A 19,731-nucleotide genomic window follows, 5' to 3' on the forward strand; every position below is an offset into this window, starting at 1 on the left:
AAGTGAGAGAGTAATTGTGGTAGGGGACCTGAATGCTAAAGTAGGAGAAACTTTTAGAGAGGGTGTGGTAGGTAAGTTTGGGGTGCCAGGTGTAAATGATAATGGGAGCCCTTTGATTGAACTTTGTATAGAAAGGGGTTTAGTTATAGGTAATACATATTTTAAGAAAAAGAGGATAAATAAGTATACAAGATATGATGTAGGGCGAAATGACAGTAGTTTGTTGGATTATGTATTGGTAGATAAAAGACTGCTGAGTAGACTTCAGGATGTACATGTTTATAGAGGGGCCACAGATATATCAGATCACTTTCTAGTTGTAGCTACACTGAGAGTAAAAGGTAGATGGGATACAAGGAGAATAGAAGCATCAGGGAAGAGAGAGGTGAAGGTTTATAAACTAAAAGAGGAGGCAGTTAGGGTAAGATATAAACAGCTATTGGAGGATAGATGGGCAAATGAGAGCATAGGCAATGGGGTCGAAGAGGTATGGGGTAGGATTAAAAATGTAGTGTTAGAGTGTTCAGCAGAAGTTTGTGGTTACAGGAAAGTGGGTGCAGGAGGGAAGAGGAGCGATTGGTGGAATGATGATGTAAAGAGAGTAGTAAGGGAGAAAAAGTTAGCATATGAGAAGTTTTTACAAAGTAGAAGTGATGCAAGGAGGGAAGAGTATATGGAGAAAAAGAGAGAGGTTAAGAGAGTGGTGAAGCAATGTAAAAAGAGAGCAAATGAGAGAGTGGGTGAGATGTTATCAACAAATTTTGTTGAAAATAAGAAAAAGTTTTGGAGTGAGATTAACAAGTTAAGAAAGCCTAGAGAACAAATGGATTTGTCAGTTAAAAATAGGAGAGGAGAGTTATTAAATGGAGAGTTAGAGGTATTGGGAAGATGGAGGGAATATTTTGAGGAATTGTTAAATGTTGATGAAGATAGGGAAGCTGTGATTTCGTGTATAGGACAAGGAGGAATAACATCTTGTAGGAGTGAGGAAGAGCCAGTTGTGAGTGTGGGGGAAGTTCATGAGGCAGTAGGTAAAATGAAAGGGGGTAAGGCAGCCGGGATTGATGGGATAAAGATAGAAATGTTAAAAGCAGGTGGGGATATAGTTTTGGAGTGGTTGGTGCAATTATTTAATAAATGTATGGAAGAGGGTAAGGTACCTAGGGATTGGCAGAGAGCATGCATAGTTCCTTTGTATAAAGGCAAAGGGGATAAAAGAGAGTGCAAAAATTATAGGGGGATAAGTCTGTTGAGTGTACCTGGTAAAGTGTATGGTAGAGTTATAATTGAAAGAATTAAGAGTAAGACGGAGAATAGGATAGCAGATGAACAAGGAGGCTTTAGGACAGGGAGGGGGTGTGTGGACCAGGTGTTTACAGTGAAACATATAAGTGAACAGTATTTAGATAAGGCTAAAGAGGTCTTTGTGGCATTTATGGATTTGGAAAAGGCGTATGACAGGGTGGATAGGGGGGCAATGTGGCAGATGTTGCAAGTGTATGGTGTAGGAGGTAGGTTACTGAAAGCAGTGAAGAGTTTTTACGAGGATAGTGAGGCTCAAGTTAGAGTATGTAGGAAAGAGGGAAATTTTTTCCCAGTAAAAGTAGGCCTTAGACAAGGATGTGTGATGTCACCGTGGTTGTTTAATATATTTATAGATGGGGTTGTAAGAGAAGTAAATGCGAGGGTCTTGGCAAGAGGCGTGGAGTTAAAAGATAAAGAATCACACACAAAGTGGGAGTTGTCACAGCTGCTCTTTGCTGATGACACTGTGGTCTTGGGAGATTCTGAAGAGAAGTTGCAGAGATTGGTGGATGAATTTGGTAGGGTGTGCAAAAGAAGAAAATTAAAGGTGAATACAGGAAAGAGTAAGGTTATGAGGATAACAAAAAGATTAGGTGATGAAAGATTGAATATCAGATTGGAGGGAGAGAGTATAGAGGAGGTGAACGTATTCAGATATTTGGGAGTGGACGTGTCAGCGGATGGGTCTATGAAAGATGAGGTGAATCATAGAATTGATGAGGGAAAAAGAGTGAGTGGTGCACTTAGGAGTCTGTGGAGACAAAGAACTTTGTCCTTGGAGGCAAAGAGGGGAATGTATGAGAGTATAGTTTTACCAACGCTCTTATATGGGTGTGAAGCGAGGGTGATGAATGTTGCAGCGAGGAGAAGGCTGGAGGCAGTGGAGATGTCATGTCTGAGGGCAATGTGTGGTGTGAATATAATGCAGAGAATTCGTAGTTTGGAAGTTAGGAGGAGGTGCGGGATTACCAAAACTGTTGTTCAGAGGGCTGAGGAAGGGTTGTTGAGGTGGTTCGGACATGTAGAGAGAATGGAGCGAAACAGAATGACTTCAAGAGTGTATCAGTCTGTAGTGGAAGGAAGGCGGGGTAGGGGTCGGCCTAGGAAAGGTTGGAGGGAGGGGGTAAAGGAGGTTTTGTGTGCGAGGGGCTTGGACTTCCAGGAGGCATGCATGAGCGTGTTTGATAGGAGTGAATGGAGACAAATGGTTTTTAATACTTGACGTGCTGTTGGAGTGTGAGCAAAGTAACATTTATGAAGGGATTCAGGGAAACCGGCAGGCCGGACTTGAGTCCTGGAGATGGGAAGTACAGTGCCTGCACTCTGAAGGAGGGGTGTTAATGTTGCAGTTTAAAAACTGTAGTGTAAAGCACCCTTCTGGCAAGACAGTGATGGAGTGAATGATGGTGAAAGTTTTTCTTTTTCGGGCCACCCTGCCTTGGTGGGAATCGGCCAGTGTGATAATAAAAAAATATATATATATATATATATATATATATATATATATATATATATATATATATATATATATATATATATATATATATATAATATATATATATATATATATATATATATATATATATATATATATATATATATATACATATATATATATATATATATATATATATATATATATATATATATATATATATATATATATATATATATATATATATATATATATATATATATATATATATATATATATATATATATATATATATATATGCAATAAGATCACAGTAAACAGGTGATTTCAGAATATGCAAAACAACCACTCTGAAAGAATAGAGAAATTCCAAGCGCTTTCGTGACCACTCACATTATCGAGGAACTATGAAAGTAAAGCATCCAAGGAAGCTATATAAGGGGTCTGGCCAGCACCTTACTATCAGATCCCACAACGGTTAAAACACCTGACGCGCGCCGACCCAACTTGGATAGGTCCTTTGCACAACTCACCCACAAACTATTCTACCCAAGAAAATTTAAAAATTATTTGTCCAGTGTATTATTAAATTCTTCCCAAATTCTATTAATTATAAATGGATCTAATTTATATAAACCAAAGGAAATATTCATATTATTGTCAAAACTGCTTTTTATGAAACAAGATTCAATTATATTCCTGTCGACCATGGACTTGCTTGATACTACTTTCTCAACTTTTTGAAAATCAATTGGATGGTTAAAATCTCTTACATGAATAAATAGAGCATTGGAATCTTGTCCAGTTCTAATGCTATATTTATGTTCTTTTAATCTTAGTTCGAGATTTTTTCCAGTTTGACCGTAATAAACTTTATCGCAAATTTTACAAGGAATCTTATAGACACATCCATCAGCATTTTGGGGGGAATTCTTTATCAAAAGTTTTTTTACTGTATCAAGATTTTTGAATACAACTTTAATATTAAAAGTCTTAAGAAGAGAAGGCATATCAACCATATATATATATATATATATATATATATATATATATATATATATATATATATATATATATATATATATATATATATATATATATTAAATATATATATATATATATATATATATATATATATATATATATATATATATATATATATATATATATATATATATATATATATATATATATATATATATATATATATATGCAAAACAACCACTGTGAAAGAGTAGTGAAATTCCAAGCGCTTTCGTGGCTACTCACATTGTCAAGGAACTATGAAAGTAATACATCAAAGGAAGGCAATTAAATGGCTTAGACCACACCTCACAGTCAACTCCCACAACAAAGAAACACCTGACACGCGACAATACCGGACTCACAAGAAAAGAGGAACACTGTTGTAGGTCTGCTGGTCCAACTAGATAGGTCCTCACGACATCCCACTAACTAAATATTCTACCCAAGAAATAAGGTTTATTATTTGTCCAATGTATTATTAAATTCTTCTCGAACTTAGATTAAAACAACATAAATATAGCATTAGAACTGGACAAGATTCCAATGCTCTATTTATTCATGCGAGAGATTTTATCCATCCAACTGATTTTTAAAAAGTTGAGAAAGTTGTATCAAGTCCATGGTTGACATAAATATAATTGAATCTTGTTTCATAAAAAGCAGTTTTGAAAATAATATGAATATTTCCTTTGGTTTATGTAAATTAGATTCATTTGTAATTAATAAAATTTGGGAAGAATTTAATAATACATTGGACAAATAATAAACCTTATTTCTTGGGCAGAATATTTTGTTAGTGATATGTCGTGAAGACTTGTCTAATTGGACCAGCGGACCTACTGCAGTGTTCCTCTTTTCTTGTGAGTCCGGTATTGTCGCGCGTCAGGTGTTTCTTTGTTGTGGGAGTTGACTGTGAGGTGTAGTCTAAGCCCTTTAATTGCCTTCCTTTGATGTATTACTTTCATAGTTCCTTGACAATGTGAGTAGTCACGAAAGCGCTTGGAATTTCGCTACTCTTTCACAGTGGTTGTTTTGCATATTTTAAAATCACCTGTTTACTGTGATCTTAATTCATATATATATATATATATATATATATATATATATATATATATATATATATATATATATATATATATATATATATATATATATATATATATATATATATATATATATATATATATATATATATATATATATATCTTGATAATGTGAGAAGTCACGAAAGCACTTGCAATTTCACTATTTTTTCACAATGGTTGTTCTGTATATTGTGATATCACTTGTTTACTGTGATCTTATTGCATACATGTATGTATGTATGTATATAATGTGTGTATGTATGCATTCATGTGTAGTTATGTCGCTTGAAAACCAAAAGGTCTCCAACAATAAAAAATAAAAATACACTATTCCAAACCAGAACGCTGTTAGACAGGCAAGAAAACACTACGGAGATTCTGCTTATACTGTCTGTATCGTCAGTAACGGCCAATTTTGGAGCCTCGGTATTGTTATTATCAGTGATAACCCGTGGTGTAGATCCTAACTGCTACTGCTTATGTGGTCAGAGCTGTAATGGTGGAAGGAAAGAGGTGCATGGTGCAGCAGCAGCGGGCACGCGAGCAGTGGACAGCATAGGGAGAGAGAGAGAGAGAGAGAGAGAGAGAGAGAGAGAGAGAGAGAGAGAGAGAGAGAGAGAGAGAGAGAGAGAGAGAGAGAGAGAGAGAGAGAGAGAGAGAGAGAGAGAGAGAGAGAGAGAGAGAGAGAGAGAGAGAGAGATAGTTCTTGTGTGCTCAAGGGAGTGGATAGAGAACACAGATTTCAGAAGTCTTTGAAGTCATTATTGGTATTTCATTTTTGATGGAACCATTAGAATAAGACTATAAGAATGGTTGATGACTGCAGTGGGGTTATTGGCCCATGTTTAGCATATCCAACATACAATCAACCCTTCCTATTTATGTAGCAATCCAACATGTAAAAATATATTTTGAAACCAATATTCTCGTATATGAAAATTAGATACATATGCAAGATCTGGGTATCTTTAATGTAAACGTTTCGGTATACAGTGGCTTTATCAATACAAATTCTAGGACATATTTTGAAGACATCAGAACTATATACAAAAGATGAGGTAATCAGTCCCTCAGCCTTGTAGTTGGTGTGAAGAGCACCGTAGTCGTGAAGAATCTGGAGCACAGGCAAGAAGGCTGGCGCCTCTGGATGACGAAAGTCTGTATGTAATATATATATATATATATATATATATATATATATATATATATATATATATATATATATATATATATATATATATATGTCGTGCCGAATAGGCAGAACTTGCCATCTTGGCTTAAATAGCAACGTTAATCTTGCCATATAGAGCAAGTGAAAATTTGTGTATGCGATAATTTCGCCAAAATCATTCTGAACCTAACGAAAACAATATATTTCACTGTGTTTGTTTAGAATTAAAATATTGTAAACAAATCTAAAATATATTTAGTTGGGTTAGGCTAAAATAAATTGTTCTTGTTATAATAAGGTTAGGTAAGTTTTCTAAGTTCCTTTTGGTGCAAAACTATAAATTTTTACATCAACATTAAGGAAAAAAATATATCTTTAAACGTATAAGAGAAAATTTTAGAAAGGACTTAATTTTAAATGAGTTCTTGCTAATTGACCAGTTTTACATATTCGGCACGACATATATATATATATATATATATATATATATATATATATATATATATATATATATATATATATATATATATATATATATATATATATATATATATATTCACCAATTTGTGGTTGCAAAAGTCGATTCATAGCTCCTGGCCCCGCCTATTCACTGTCCGCTACTAGGTCACTCTTCCTGATCCATGAGCTTTATCATACCTCCTCTTAAAGCTATATAAGGATTCTGCCTCCACTACATCACTTCCCAGATTATTTCACTTCCTGACAACTCTTTGACTAAAGAAATACTTCCTAACATTCCTGTGATTCATCTGAATCTTCAACTTCCAACTGTTGCTGTTTCAGCTATTGCTGTGCCCCATCTCTGGAATATCCTGTCTGTGTCCACCTTGTCAATTCCTTTCAGTATTTTATATGTCGTTGTCATATCCCCCTTGCTTAAAATACATTGATAATCAAATATATAATAATTTTTTTTTACCAAATTATTAATCACTGCAGTGCAAAAGAAAAAAAAAATTGGTTATCATGTTATGTTGTTATTACTCTTCATAATTACTCGGTCTTGGGAGAGTCTCGGAAGATATGAAAATAACGATGAAATTTTTACAGGAATAAAAAGTATTTTCCTATCCAAAATATCTTCTAACTAGCTTCTCGTAGCAGATTATCTGGTATTTCTTTCGTAAATTATATTCTTACTACCCAACCCGGGAGCAACATTGTCGTTTAAATTGTTTCATCAAAAGGGTATATAGACTGGTGGTAAGGTTTCTCCCATCTAACCAACCGAGTGCCCTCATCGAGAGCCGCTTCAAAAAAAAAAGTGATGAATGGTAATACAGAAAAAAAAAATATTTTAAATATCATTGTTTATTATTATGTTAAAAGTTCATTTTTGACCTGAGGGAGATAACAATTTTAAATTAGTCAGCTCAGGGGCGAAATGGAAATAATTTACAGCACATCTTCAAGATTTACTAATAGTATTTTTAATTATTTTTAATGCAATGGAAAGTTTAAGTTTTAGTTACACTGTACATAGATACATTGATTCTTGGGTTATATCTACACCTGATGGATAATTACATCAAAATTATACAAAAGGCACAAGATAATGAATAAGATACATGTTCAACATCTAGGTGTCTTTATTGAAGAGACTTAACCTACGATGAATGCTTTATTGCGTTTATTTTACCTGACAAGGGAGTAAAAACACTTGTAGCAGAGGATCCCTTTTTAAAACAACGTTTCAGCCAAGATTAGGCTTTATCAAGTACAGCTCAGGCTTTTTCAGGTACAGGTTAGGCTTTATCTAGTACAGGTTAGGCTTCATCAAGCACAGGTTAGGCTTTATCAAGTACAGATTAGGCTTTATCAAGTACAGGTTAGGCTTTATCAAGTACAGGTTAGACTTTATAAGGTTCATTATAAGGCAAACGAGCATCATCAGATCAGGCTCTGAGAAAGACATATATTAAGTTACTGTAAGAGCAATTTACACACAAAGACACACGTAAAAAATAAAGATCAAGTGAAACAAGATACGATAACAATACAATAACTCTAGGTCCTTCGTGTTGCAACTAACATATCATAAGAAGCTTGCAATGTTGCAGAAATGAGTAGGAGGTCCCGACAGATTCGTTCGGAGGAACGTTCTTGCTAAGAATGAGGACGTTCCTCCGAACGAATCTGCTAGAACCTCCTACTCATCTCCGCAACATTGCAAGCTCCTGATGATGTGCTGATGGCATCGCAAAAGGCCTAGAGTTATCATTTAACTCCCCCAGTGGTTGTTTTGCATAAGAACACATATTGCGAGATCAAGTGTGATGAGGTCCGCTACGGGTGGGAGCCGGGGATGGGGTTTAATGTGACGTTTAATATATGAATCGTGAACAATGTGGACAACAGGTGCTTGAAGATTTTCGTGAGGTGGATCACTGTTGCTTCTAATATTCTACGTGTGGCCCTGTTATTCTCTGGGGTGTAACAATCTATGCGATGAACTACGCATTGATTGTTGGCTTTATCTCTCCTGCAGGTATATTTATGTTCCTGAAGGCGTATCTGCACGTCTCTGTCGATCTTCCTAACAGCTGATCACAACTACCACACGGTACTCTGGAAACTTCTGCTGTACAAATAGTTCTGGGCTGAAGAATACCTTTCTTTTCTGAGAATAGGAGTGATGGTAATGGCATGCTGCCCAGCAGTGATTTTGGAATCTTCTTTAGGTGTCTCGTGAATGAGGAAATCATTCTGTTTGCAAGAGTGGATAAGTACGCTGGGAAGTTTAAGTTGGTGAACATCTCCTCAGTATATATTATTTTTCAATGCAAATTCGTTGCCCTCGTAGAAAGAAACCTATGATGATTTTCCTCTTAGTATCGAGATCATGATGGGAAAAGCAGTGTTAAATCATTCTTATTAGTGGGTTTTCTGTATACCTTGCGTTTAAGAGTATCTCCATCCTCGATTATTAAGACATCAAGAAATGGTAACGATCCGTCTTTCTCTTCTTGTAGTGTTAACTGTATGGAGGGATCACCATGTTGATTATTATTATTATTATTATTATAATCAAAAGGGAAGCGCTAAACCCGCAAGATTATAAAGCGCCTTTGGGGGGATGTGGAAGGTATTCAGGCTTCAGGAAACTGGAGCACAGATCCAATTCCTTAGATCAAGAGCCCCTCACCAGCGTCAAGGAACCTCCCTTGAGGGGTAACCATGTTGAGTCTCTCATCTGAATTAGGTTGAAATGCCTTGTAGCAATCACGAACATATATTCCACATATCTAAGTATGTTGAGGGATAGTGTCTTTAAAATGGTCACTCTTAAGGTTGTCTAAATAAATGTTTGCTTATAAAGTTGCAATGTGGGGTGACCCCACACAGCCATTAAACTTATTTTTTTTTTTTGCAAATGTGAAGGTGAAGAAGTTGACATTAACACAGACTTCAAAAAGGGCAATGAAATCCTCTTCAGGATGGGGCAAGTTGAGGTCTGTAGGGCCAGAGCTACAAAGAAAGGCAATTACTTGATCAATAGGAATTAGAGTGAAGACGAGGGTCACCTCCAAGCTACCGAGTTTCTTGTTTTTGATTGCCGCCTAGATGAGCCTGGAGAGGTATAATCTCGCAGATGTGAGCTGCTGACTGTAACCAGCATTTTAGATTGGTGTTTCAATAAAACATCCGCCAGCCCCTGAAGTTATGCCGATCTCTGAAGTGATGCAGTGTAATGGAATGTTGAGTTTGTGTTTTGAGAAGACTGTAGACGTATGCAGGTCTGTCTTAAGTAGGAAGGGACAGAGTTTACTTCCCTGTGTGGAAGGCCTGAGAATTTTTCTTGTTTCTCTGAGTAAGGTTGTAGATTCTTTGTCTAGTGTTTGAGGAATGATGTTTAGATAGGTGTCTTGGTTGATAAACAGTGACAATCACCAGAATGACTACTCCTTTCCCTTTGTCAATGGTAGTAATCCTAATGTTTGGATTTTTTAGAAATTCTCTCGAGAGCTTCAGCATACGCTTGGAAGAGAAAGTTTGGGACTCTCATATAGGGCTACAGTGAGGATACCTTGCATTTATCGTTTCATGAAATCAGAAGCATTGTGCTTATGACTATGGAGTAAATTCAATATATTCGTCTAGTTTTCGGACTTCTGTGGAAAATGTAAGTCCAAGGCTGAGGACCTAGGTTTCGATGTTAGATAGTTGGTGTTGAGATTGGATGGTTATAATGGAAGATCTACCTGCGTTCATCCTGGGACTTGCGTCACAAAGCATACAAAATATACGGCCATGTCTGGTTTACTTTTCCTCGTTACTATGCGCTACTCGCCTTCTGATATCCTGGTCAACATTTCGGAATATGGTGCCACGTAGTGACTTACCAAGTAGTTTGGCAGTACAGAACAATACTCTTTTTTTTCTGCATGTTGGTTGGACCAATTACCCACACTGTCCACAATTCATATAATAAACAAAATAAACTCGTCACCTCACCCCAGCCTCCAGCTCCCACCAATATCTGACTTGCTGTCGAAAGGACCTTATGTATGTCATGTCTTTTTCAAAGCCTGGCCTCATGGTGCTCGTTTGTCTTATGAGGTGATATATTTGCTCATTCCTGTGTACTTGATAAAGCCAAGTCTTAGGCGAAACTTTATATTAAAAGGAACTTCTGCCACAAGTGTTTGTTCTCACTTACCGACTTTTGTCATAGATTACCTACCTGCTGTGCAGGAGACACTTCACGCTGATAAAGCTACCCAGATGTCGCGCGTATATCTAAAGTACTACCTTCCTCGGTAGCATCATTGACTTAAGTGAAATATGAGCTTTGGTAGTAGGAACTGGACATGAACTGTTATAGTAAGGACTGCATATCAGTTGTTGTACTAGGGATTAAATATCACTCATGGGATTTAGGATTGGACGATTACCATCTTGAAATGAATAAATTCTTCTCTGAGAGAAACGTTGGCCCAGTGGAGAATTGGTCTGTTATTTGTTATCCACTAAAAAAGTGTAAGAAAATGTCTGTTATAGTAAGGATATCATCTTATATAATTTAAACCTGTGGAAGTTTATACCACCAGCGGGGGTCAATTTAATTAAGTACTGACTTTGTCAACAAAACTATTATACACCTTTCCTCACTGTCATCGTCAAAATTAAACATCTAGAAATTCGAGGCAAGTCTCTTTCAAATTAATAAATAATTTATTTATTTCATCTACCACAAATTTTTGCAATACTTTTTTGTTAAACAGCGGAAGATCGCCAACTGTAACATTCACATTAAGACAGCTATTTTGCTTAGAACTGATATAATGCTTCTTGCTAATCTTGCTTTTTGACCTTTTTTGTGTGTCATTATATCCTGTTGATCACTACCAGGAGGATAGACATGCTGTGCGCATTTCGATTTTTAAAATAAATACTTAAATTTATTCTATAATGATCGATGTTGCATATTTGCAAGCATTGAATAAATTACCTCTGTCGTTGGTTTTAATGTATCTCTTACTATGTGATTGATTTCATATTTTGTAAATAACTAATTACTAGGGTAGCTTGCTAAACTATCGGAACAATAGGCTCTGTACCTGGACCAATTACCGAATAAATAAGCTTCTATTGTAGCATAATAAAGCTATCGTATCAGATCAACTTTGTGGGTCAGCTAAGAGGTATTGAGTTACCTGATGTCAGTAACAATAAAATATAGATTAAGAATTGCATAACAATTGCTAACGTTAGACGCAAAATAACTAGTTTTAATTAATGCTACTTCTTGTGTGTTTACAACCAGGAGTTTTTTGTTGTCTTAGGGACTAAACGCTTGGTCATGATCTTGAATTTATTGCAAGAAATGCGGGAGACGTTCAGAAGGTCGCGCTCGAGTGTATTTAGGTGAAGTGTTGCTCGTGTCTCCCAACCCAGACGAGTACACAGCTTCTGAGTACAGAGGCTGGTTGCTGATGCTCGTGCTATCTGGCAGCCTCGTTTAGCACCAAGCTCCATGCTTTTCTGAAATAAGGTGTAATCAGAATGAGAACCAGTCATAAATAACGCTTCATAAGGTTCCTTCTTGAGTCGTCTGTTATTCATGAACTATATAAATGATCCTGGTGAAGTAATAAAAATCACCATGAGTAAATTCGCTGATGACACAAAAGTTGGCCAACTAATAAATTCAAAGGAAGATATCATTAGTCTTCATAAGGATTTATTCAACTTAATGATGTGTAGCGAAAATTGTAAGATACACTTAAGTGTAGAAAATATCAACGTCGTTATCATTTGGAATGAAAATAGGACTAGGAATTATGAACCAAAAAATACTGAACTTGATTACATAGAATGTGAAAAGGACTGGGGTTATGGCAAGTAGAAATCTGAAGATATGAAAACAGTACCTAAGTGTCATTATTAAGCGAACAGACTACTGAAATGCATATTAGAAGCATTAGTTAAAGCAGTCCAGAGAATATTCTACAGCTTTACACAACATTAATAAAGCCTCATTTACATTATGCTGCACAATACTGGTCGCCATCTTAGAGAAAAAATATAAATGTATTGGAGAACATACTGAGGATGACAACAGTCACTGTATAAGGAATCTTCCGTAGGAAGATATACTGAGACTCTCCTTTGGACGTATGCTCTCTCTTGAAAACGTACAATGAGTAGAAATACTGAAACAAGCAAAAAGAATATAGGTAAAAGCAAAGTTATATAAATGAGATTTTGAGGATTTCTAACCAAGAAGGAACTCTAAATAAAACATACAAGTTGTATGATCTCAGATTTTGAAATGCTATAGAAGAGAACTGATTTATACAATGATCAGTCTAGAGGAAAATTGCAATGATATATGTTGTGTAAATGTTCTCATCATGACATCCAACATCTTAATATAGAATCATGGCAACTTTCAATTTTATAAAATATTTATTATCTTTCATGACCAGTACTGCCCCTATCTTCACTAGTTGGTCACTAGTGATAAATCTGGTCTAGAATCGTTTTAGTTTGAATGTTTAAAAATGTGTTTCTAACTAATTTAGGGACGCTGAATTAAAATTAGAATCTAGTTATGCTTCGACACGTACAGTTTCCGTGAAATAGAAACCCACAGTGACCGATTTCACCAAGACGTAACCATTATGGGGAAGAGATGTCTGGGAATAGTGGCGATGAATTTAATGGCTGAGTACTGCTGGCCCAATATTGGTGAATGACAGCCATACTGAACATTGAACCACAGTGAAGAAAACGTTAAAACTATGATGTAAATATGTTTGTATAACTGAATGGAATGTATAATGTAAATATATGGCTGAATGGGTGTATAAAGGTAGAAAGTTGAAAGTGAACATAGACAAGAGTAAGGTATGAGGGTATCAAACTATTTAGATAAAGAAAAATTGGATATTACATTGGAGGGAGGGAGTATGGAAGAAGTGAATGTTTTCAGATATATGGGAGTTGATTTGTCAGCGGATGGGTTTATGAAGGATGAGGCTAACCATAGAACTGAAGTATCTATAGAGACAAAAAACGTTATCCATGGAGGCAAAGAAGGGAATGTACAAGAGCATAGTGGAAACAACACTCTTATATGAGTGTGAAGCTTGGGTTGTAAATGCAGCAGCGAGGAGGCGCCCGGAGGCAGTGAAGATGTCCTGTCTAAGGAAAATGTGTGGAGCAAATATTATGCAGAGAATTCGTATTGTGGAAAGCAAAAGGAGGTGTGGAGTTATTAAAAGTATTAGTCAGAGGGCTGTAGTGGGGCTGTTAAGGTTGTTCAGTCATTTAGAGAGGTTGGAACAAAGTAGAATGACTTCATGAACGTATAACTCTGCTGCGGAAGGAAGGTGGGGTAGGGGTCGTCCCCAAAAGGGTTAGAGGGAAGGGGTAAAGGAGGTTTTCTGGGCGAGGGGCTTGGACTTCTAGCAAGCGCGTGTGAACTTGTTAGATAAGAATGAATGCAGACAAATGGTTTTTGGGACCTGACGAGCTGTTGGAGTGTGAGCAGGGTAATATATTGTGAAGGTATTCAAGGACTTGAGTCCTGGAAAAGGGAAGTACAATGCCTGCACTTTAAAGGAGGCGTTTGGGATATTGGTAGTTTAGAGGGACATCTGTTGTATCTGCCAACATATTTTTAGTTGAATCAGGTTGGTTGTCCCTTTCTGGATTTTAAAAAGTATTTTTAGTAATTTTAAAAGATGTATCAATTACATTTCTTAGGTATTTTAGATCATTAGCTATTTCATAAATTTTAAATATTTCTTGATCTATGAACTCTGGAGTACAAATACGTTAAGTTCTCAAAAACATTGATGAGAAAACCGATAATTTAACTCTGTCTTGATGTGATGAATAATAGTTGAAGAATTCGTCACATGAATAATAGTGTTCACAGAAACAGTTTTTTGTAGGTTTTCTATTAATTTTAAATTTAAAATCATTATTACCCTTAATAATTAAAGCATCTAGAAAAGACAATGAGTTATTTACTTCAAACTTAACAATAAAATTTATAGAATGGGCTGAGCTATTTATTTTAACAAGGAAATGGTATATATATCTACATCGTTAAGGATAAGACACAAAATATCATCAACACATCTAAACCACTTAGCTATATTAGGAAGGATTGTGTTAAGCAATCTTGTTTCAAAAAATTCCATGCATAAATTACTAAGAACAGGTGAATGAGGATTTCCCATTGCCATACCGAACTTCTGAGTATAAAACTCATCATTAACGACAAATTTTGCATCAACAATACAAAGTTTAAAAAATTTAATGATAGTAGGAACTGGCAATGGTAAATCGTAATTAACAAGTTCTTCAGATAAGAAACTTAATAAATCATCAACTGGAACTTTTGTAAACAAGGAAGTAACATCTCTCCTTGGGTCCTGAGAGAGGGAGCAGATGCACTAAGTGTGCCACTTACAATAATCTTCAATAAGTCCACTGAAATTGAGCAACTGCCTGAAATGTAGAAGACAGCGAATGTAGTCCCAATTTTTAAGAAAACAGACAGATAGACAGCACTGAACTACAGACCTGTATTCCTGACATGTATAATATGTAAAATTATGAAGAAAATTATCAGAAAGGAATGGGCTAATATGTGACAACCAGCTTGGCTTCAGGGAAGGGAAATCCTGCATCACAAAGCTACTGAAGTTCTTCGATAAGGTAACAGAAGTAAGACAGGAGAAGGCTTTTGATACAGTACCACACCAGAGACTAGTTGAAAAGCTAGAGGAGCTGACAAAAATAGCAGGGAGTGTACTGCAGTGATTCAAGGAATAACTTACGGGAAGGAAACATGTGCTGGTACCAGACGAGGTGTCAGAGTGGGTGCAAGTGTCGTGTGGGGTTCCACAAGGGTCAATCCTAGGCCTAACGCTGTTTCTAGTATATGTGAATGACATGAAAGAAGGGATAGATTCAGATGTGTCCCTATTTACAGATTTTGTGATAAATGGCTCCTTGAGTTTAACTCCAGCAAATGAAAAGTCATGAAGTTTGGGGAAAGACAAAGAAGGTGGTCAAAGGCTGCAAAACTCACTCAAAAAAAAGTATCTTGGGGTGAGCATCATACCGAGCACATCTCCTGAGACGCACATCAACAAAGTAACTGCTGCAGCATATGAGTGTCTGGTAAACCTGAAAACAGCATTTCGACATCAAAGTAAGGAGTCATTCAAGGCACTGTACATCGTGTACGTCAGGCCCATATTAGAATATGCAGCACTAGTATGGGATCCACATCTAGTCAAACACATCAAGAAATTAGAGAAAGTGCAAAGGTTTGCAACAAGACAAGTCCCGGAACTGAGGGGTTTGTCCTACGAGGAAAGGTTAAGGAAACTGAACCTGACAACGCTGGAAGACAGGAGAGATAGGGGAGGACATAATAACAACATATAAAATACCGAGAGCGAATTGACAAAGTGGATAGGGACAGAATGTTTCAGAGATGTGATACAGCAACAATGGGTCACAACTGGAAGTTGAAAACTCAGATTAGTCACAGGGACATTAGTAAGTATTTCTTCAGCCATAGATTTGTCAAGCAGTGAACAATCTGGAGAATGATGTAGTGGAAGCAGGATAAATACATAGCCTTAAGAAGAGGCATGATAAAGCTCATTAAGCAGGGAAAGAGTGGTTCTAGTAGTGATAAGTGACGAGGCAGAGCCAGGAGCTATGACTCGAGCGTATAATTACAGTTAGGCGAGTACAGCTGAGTACGCACACACAGAAAGATCTTATGATAAACGAAGAGGTGGGGCCAGGTGCTGTGAATCAACTACTGCAACTACTAATAGATGAGTAAAGACATACATACATTAATAACCACATATAGATACACAGACAGACAAACATAAACACACAGACTCACACACCTGAGGAGGAGGTGAAGAAGCTGCTAAGGGACCTTGATACCTCAAAGGCAATGGGACCAGACAACATCTCCCCGTGGGTCCTTAGAGAGGGAGCAGAAATGCTGTGTGTGCCACTAACCACAATCTTCAACACATCCCTTGAAACTGGGCAACTACCTGAGGTATGGAAGACGGCAAATGTAGTACCCATATTTAAAAAAGGAGACAGAATAGAGGCACTAAACTATAGACCAGTGTCACTGACGTGCATAGTATGCAAAGTAATGGAGAAGATTATCAGGAGGAGAGTGGTGGAGCACCTGGAACAGAACAAGAGTATAAACGCCAACCAGCACGGATTTATGAAAGGCAAATCCTGTGTCACAAACCTACTGGAGTTTTATGATAAAGTAAAAGAAGTAAGACATGTGAGAAAGGGGTGGGTTGATTGCATCTTCTTGGACTGCAAGAAGGCCTTTGACACAGTTCCTCACAGGAGATTGGTGCAGAAGCTACAGAATCGGGCATGTATAACAGGAAGGGCTGTGCAATGGATCAGAGAATGCCTGACAGGGAGGTAACAACGAGTCATGGTATGTGATGAGGTATCCCAGTGGGCACCTGTGACGAGCGGGGTCACACAGGAGTCGGCCCTAGGACAAGTGCTATTTCTGGTATATGTGAATGACCTGATGGAAGGGTTAGACTCAGAAGTGTCCCTGTTTGCAGATGATGTGAAGTTAATGAGGAGAATTAAATCAGATAAGGATCAGGTAGGACTTCAAAGGGACCTGGACAGGCTGGACACCTGATCCAGCAACTGGCTTCTCGAATTTAACCCTGCCAAATGCAAAGTCATGAAGATCGGGGAAGGGCAAAGAAGACCGCAGACGGAGTATAGGCTAGGTGGCCAAAGACTGCAAACCTCGCTCAAGGAGAAAGATCTTGGGGTGAATATAACACCGAGCACGTCTCCAGAACCACACATCAACCAGATAACTGCTGCAGCAAATGGGCGCCTGCCAAACCTGAGAACAGCGTTCTGATACCTTAGTAAGGAATCGTTCAAGACACTGTGTATGTCAGGCCCATATTGGAGTATGCAGCGCCTGTTTGGAACCCACACTTGATCAAGCACGTCAAGAAATTAGAGAAAGTGCAAAGGTTTGCGACAAGGTTAGTTCCAAAGCTAAGGAGAATGTCCTACGAAGAAAGGTTAAGGGAAATCGGCCTGACGACACTGGAGGACAGGAGGGTTTGGCGAGACATGATAACATAAAAAATACTGCATGGAATAGACAAGGTGGTCAGAGACAAGATGTTCCAGAGAGGAACACAGAAACCAAGGGTCAAAATTGGAAGTTGAAGACCCAGATGAGTCAAATGGATGTTCGGAAGTATTTCTTCAGTCATAGAGTAGTCAGGAAGTGGAATAGCATAGCAAGTGAGGTAGTGGAGGCAGGAACCATACATAGCTTTAAGATGAGGTATGATAAAGCTTATGGAGCCGGGAGAGAGAGAGGTCCTAATAGCACTCAGTGAAGAGGTGGGGCCAGGAGCTGAATCTCGACCCCTGCAACCACAATTAGGTGAGTACAATTAGGTGAATCCACACACTCACACACACACACACTATACGCATACACATCACACTTAAAAATATATGCCATCCCAAAATATAGGACATAGATGGAAGTGTACCCATGATGAATTTTGGAATATAATAGCAAAAAAGATATCTGCAGAGTGCTGAGGCAGAAATACAGAGCCTGGTTGAGGAACTAGAAGTTCTGAAACATGATAAAGAGATGAGGGTCAAAGAGAGCAAGATACTGGAAACAGGAACCTCAGCAGACAGTGCTGAGAATGAAGGTAGGAAAGAGGCTAAGGAGTCCCTTGCAGACGTGATATCGAGCCTCCAACTAAGATGCTTAAACTGGATCCAGAGATATGACAGGAAAAGAAATTGGAAGAGGAGAAAGATAGGTCACTTATTCACAGGCTTCATGAGGTGGGAGGACATACAACCAAAGAAGACAGGGTGAGGTAAAAAAGACTGAGCATATCATCACAATAACAGAAGAGAAGAGCATGACCCAGCTGACAAAATTTCAGAGATTTGGGAATATTTGAGGGGAAAAAGCTGTGTAGTCAAATTGACATTTATGACAGAAATGGTATGAAATGGAATCCTGGAGCAGAATCTTCTGTTAAAGGACTCCCAAAAATACCAGCAAGTGTACCTCAACTGCAACAGAACATGAAAAGAATTGGGGCAACTATGAGACAGGGTAAGATGTAAGTGGCAGGAAGGAGAGAGAGGGCAAGCATTGACAGACAGGCAAGCACAGCCTTAGGGAGGACAACAAACACAACCATCCACAGTAGCACCCACAAAATCCCCTCAACCACTTCTACCCCACATTAACCAAACACAATAACCAGAAACAAGCCACACTCCACTTCCAAAGTCCCCCAAATCCCCCAACCCTAATAGCACCATCACAGCAGCCTCCCATAATATCTGGCCCTGTCTTCTAAGCCACAGAATACAGTACTGAAAAAGAAGCTAAAGGTGTATGCTATCGATGTAGATGGAATAACAAATAAGAGTGAAGAGTGGCAAGAATGACTCATTGAGTCATCCCCAGACATCACAGCACTCACGGAAACAAACCTCATGAGGATGATAACCGACATAATTTTCCTGACTAGATATCAGATCCTGAGGAAAGACAAGGGGAACAAAGGAAATGGAAATGCACTGCTCATCAAAAACCAATGGAGTTTTGAGGAGATGGGAGGACTGGGCAGAAGGAAAGCAGATGACTTCATTATAAGAATACTTCAGCCTGTGGGTCCAAAAGTGAGAGCAGCAGAGCAATGGTGGACACACTAGCTGTGGTGGCCAGAAGGGCCCACAGGGGCTGGGCAAAGTTACCTGTTATGAATGATTTCACCCACAAGACTGACTGGAAAAACTAAGAGCTACATGAAGGGGGGGGGGAAACAAAAATGAGTAGGGCTAAGTTGCTGGAAGCAGTACTGGATAACTTTATGCACTAAAATGTTAGGGACACGTCCAGAGAGGATAGGATGAACCAGCAAGACTGGGTCTAGTATTATTCTTGAGCATTTCAGACATAAGGAATATTACATTTGAAAGACACCTTGGTGCTAGTGATATTGTTAAGTATTAAAAACACCTATGCACCTGTTTTGTAGCTGTGTTTGTACTATAACCAAATAGCAATATAGGACAGAGCAAAATACAGCAGAGAGTAAATACTTATATGATTTTAGTTCATCAAATAA

The 19,731-nt window shown here is 37.7% G+C and overlaps 1 protein-coding gene across 1 annotated transcript in view; it reads right to left on the reverse strand.

Moving 5' to 3' along the window:
• Nucleotides 1-6,625: 6,625 nt before the first annotated feature.
• Nucleotides 6,626-19,731, reverse strand: part of LOC128686736 (uncharacterized) — a 74,039-nt gene continuing 60,933 nt past the window's right edge. Inside the window, exon 5 of the mRNA XM_053773763.2 lies at nucleotides 6,626-12,028. Within this exon, the coding sequence (XP_053629738.1) occupies nucleotides 11,801-12,028 (228 nt within the window). The 3' untranslated portion in view covers nucleotides 6,626-11,800. The remainder of the gene's footprint in view (nucleotides 12,029-19,731) is intronic.

Source organism: Cherax quadricarinatus, chromosome 7 (genome assembly GCF_038502225.1).
Source record: "Cherax quadricarinatus isolate ZL_2023a chromosome 7, ASM3850222v1, whole genome shotgun sequence".
NCBI classification, from domain to species: domain Eukaryota; kingdom Metazoa; phylum Arthropoda; class Malacostraca; order Decapoda; family Parastacidae; genus Cherax; species Cherax quadricarinatus.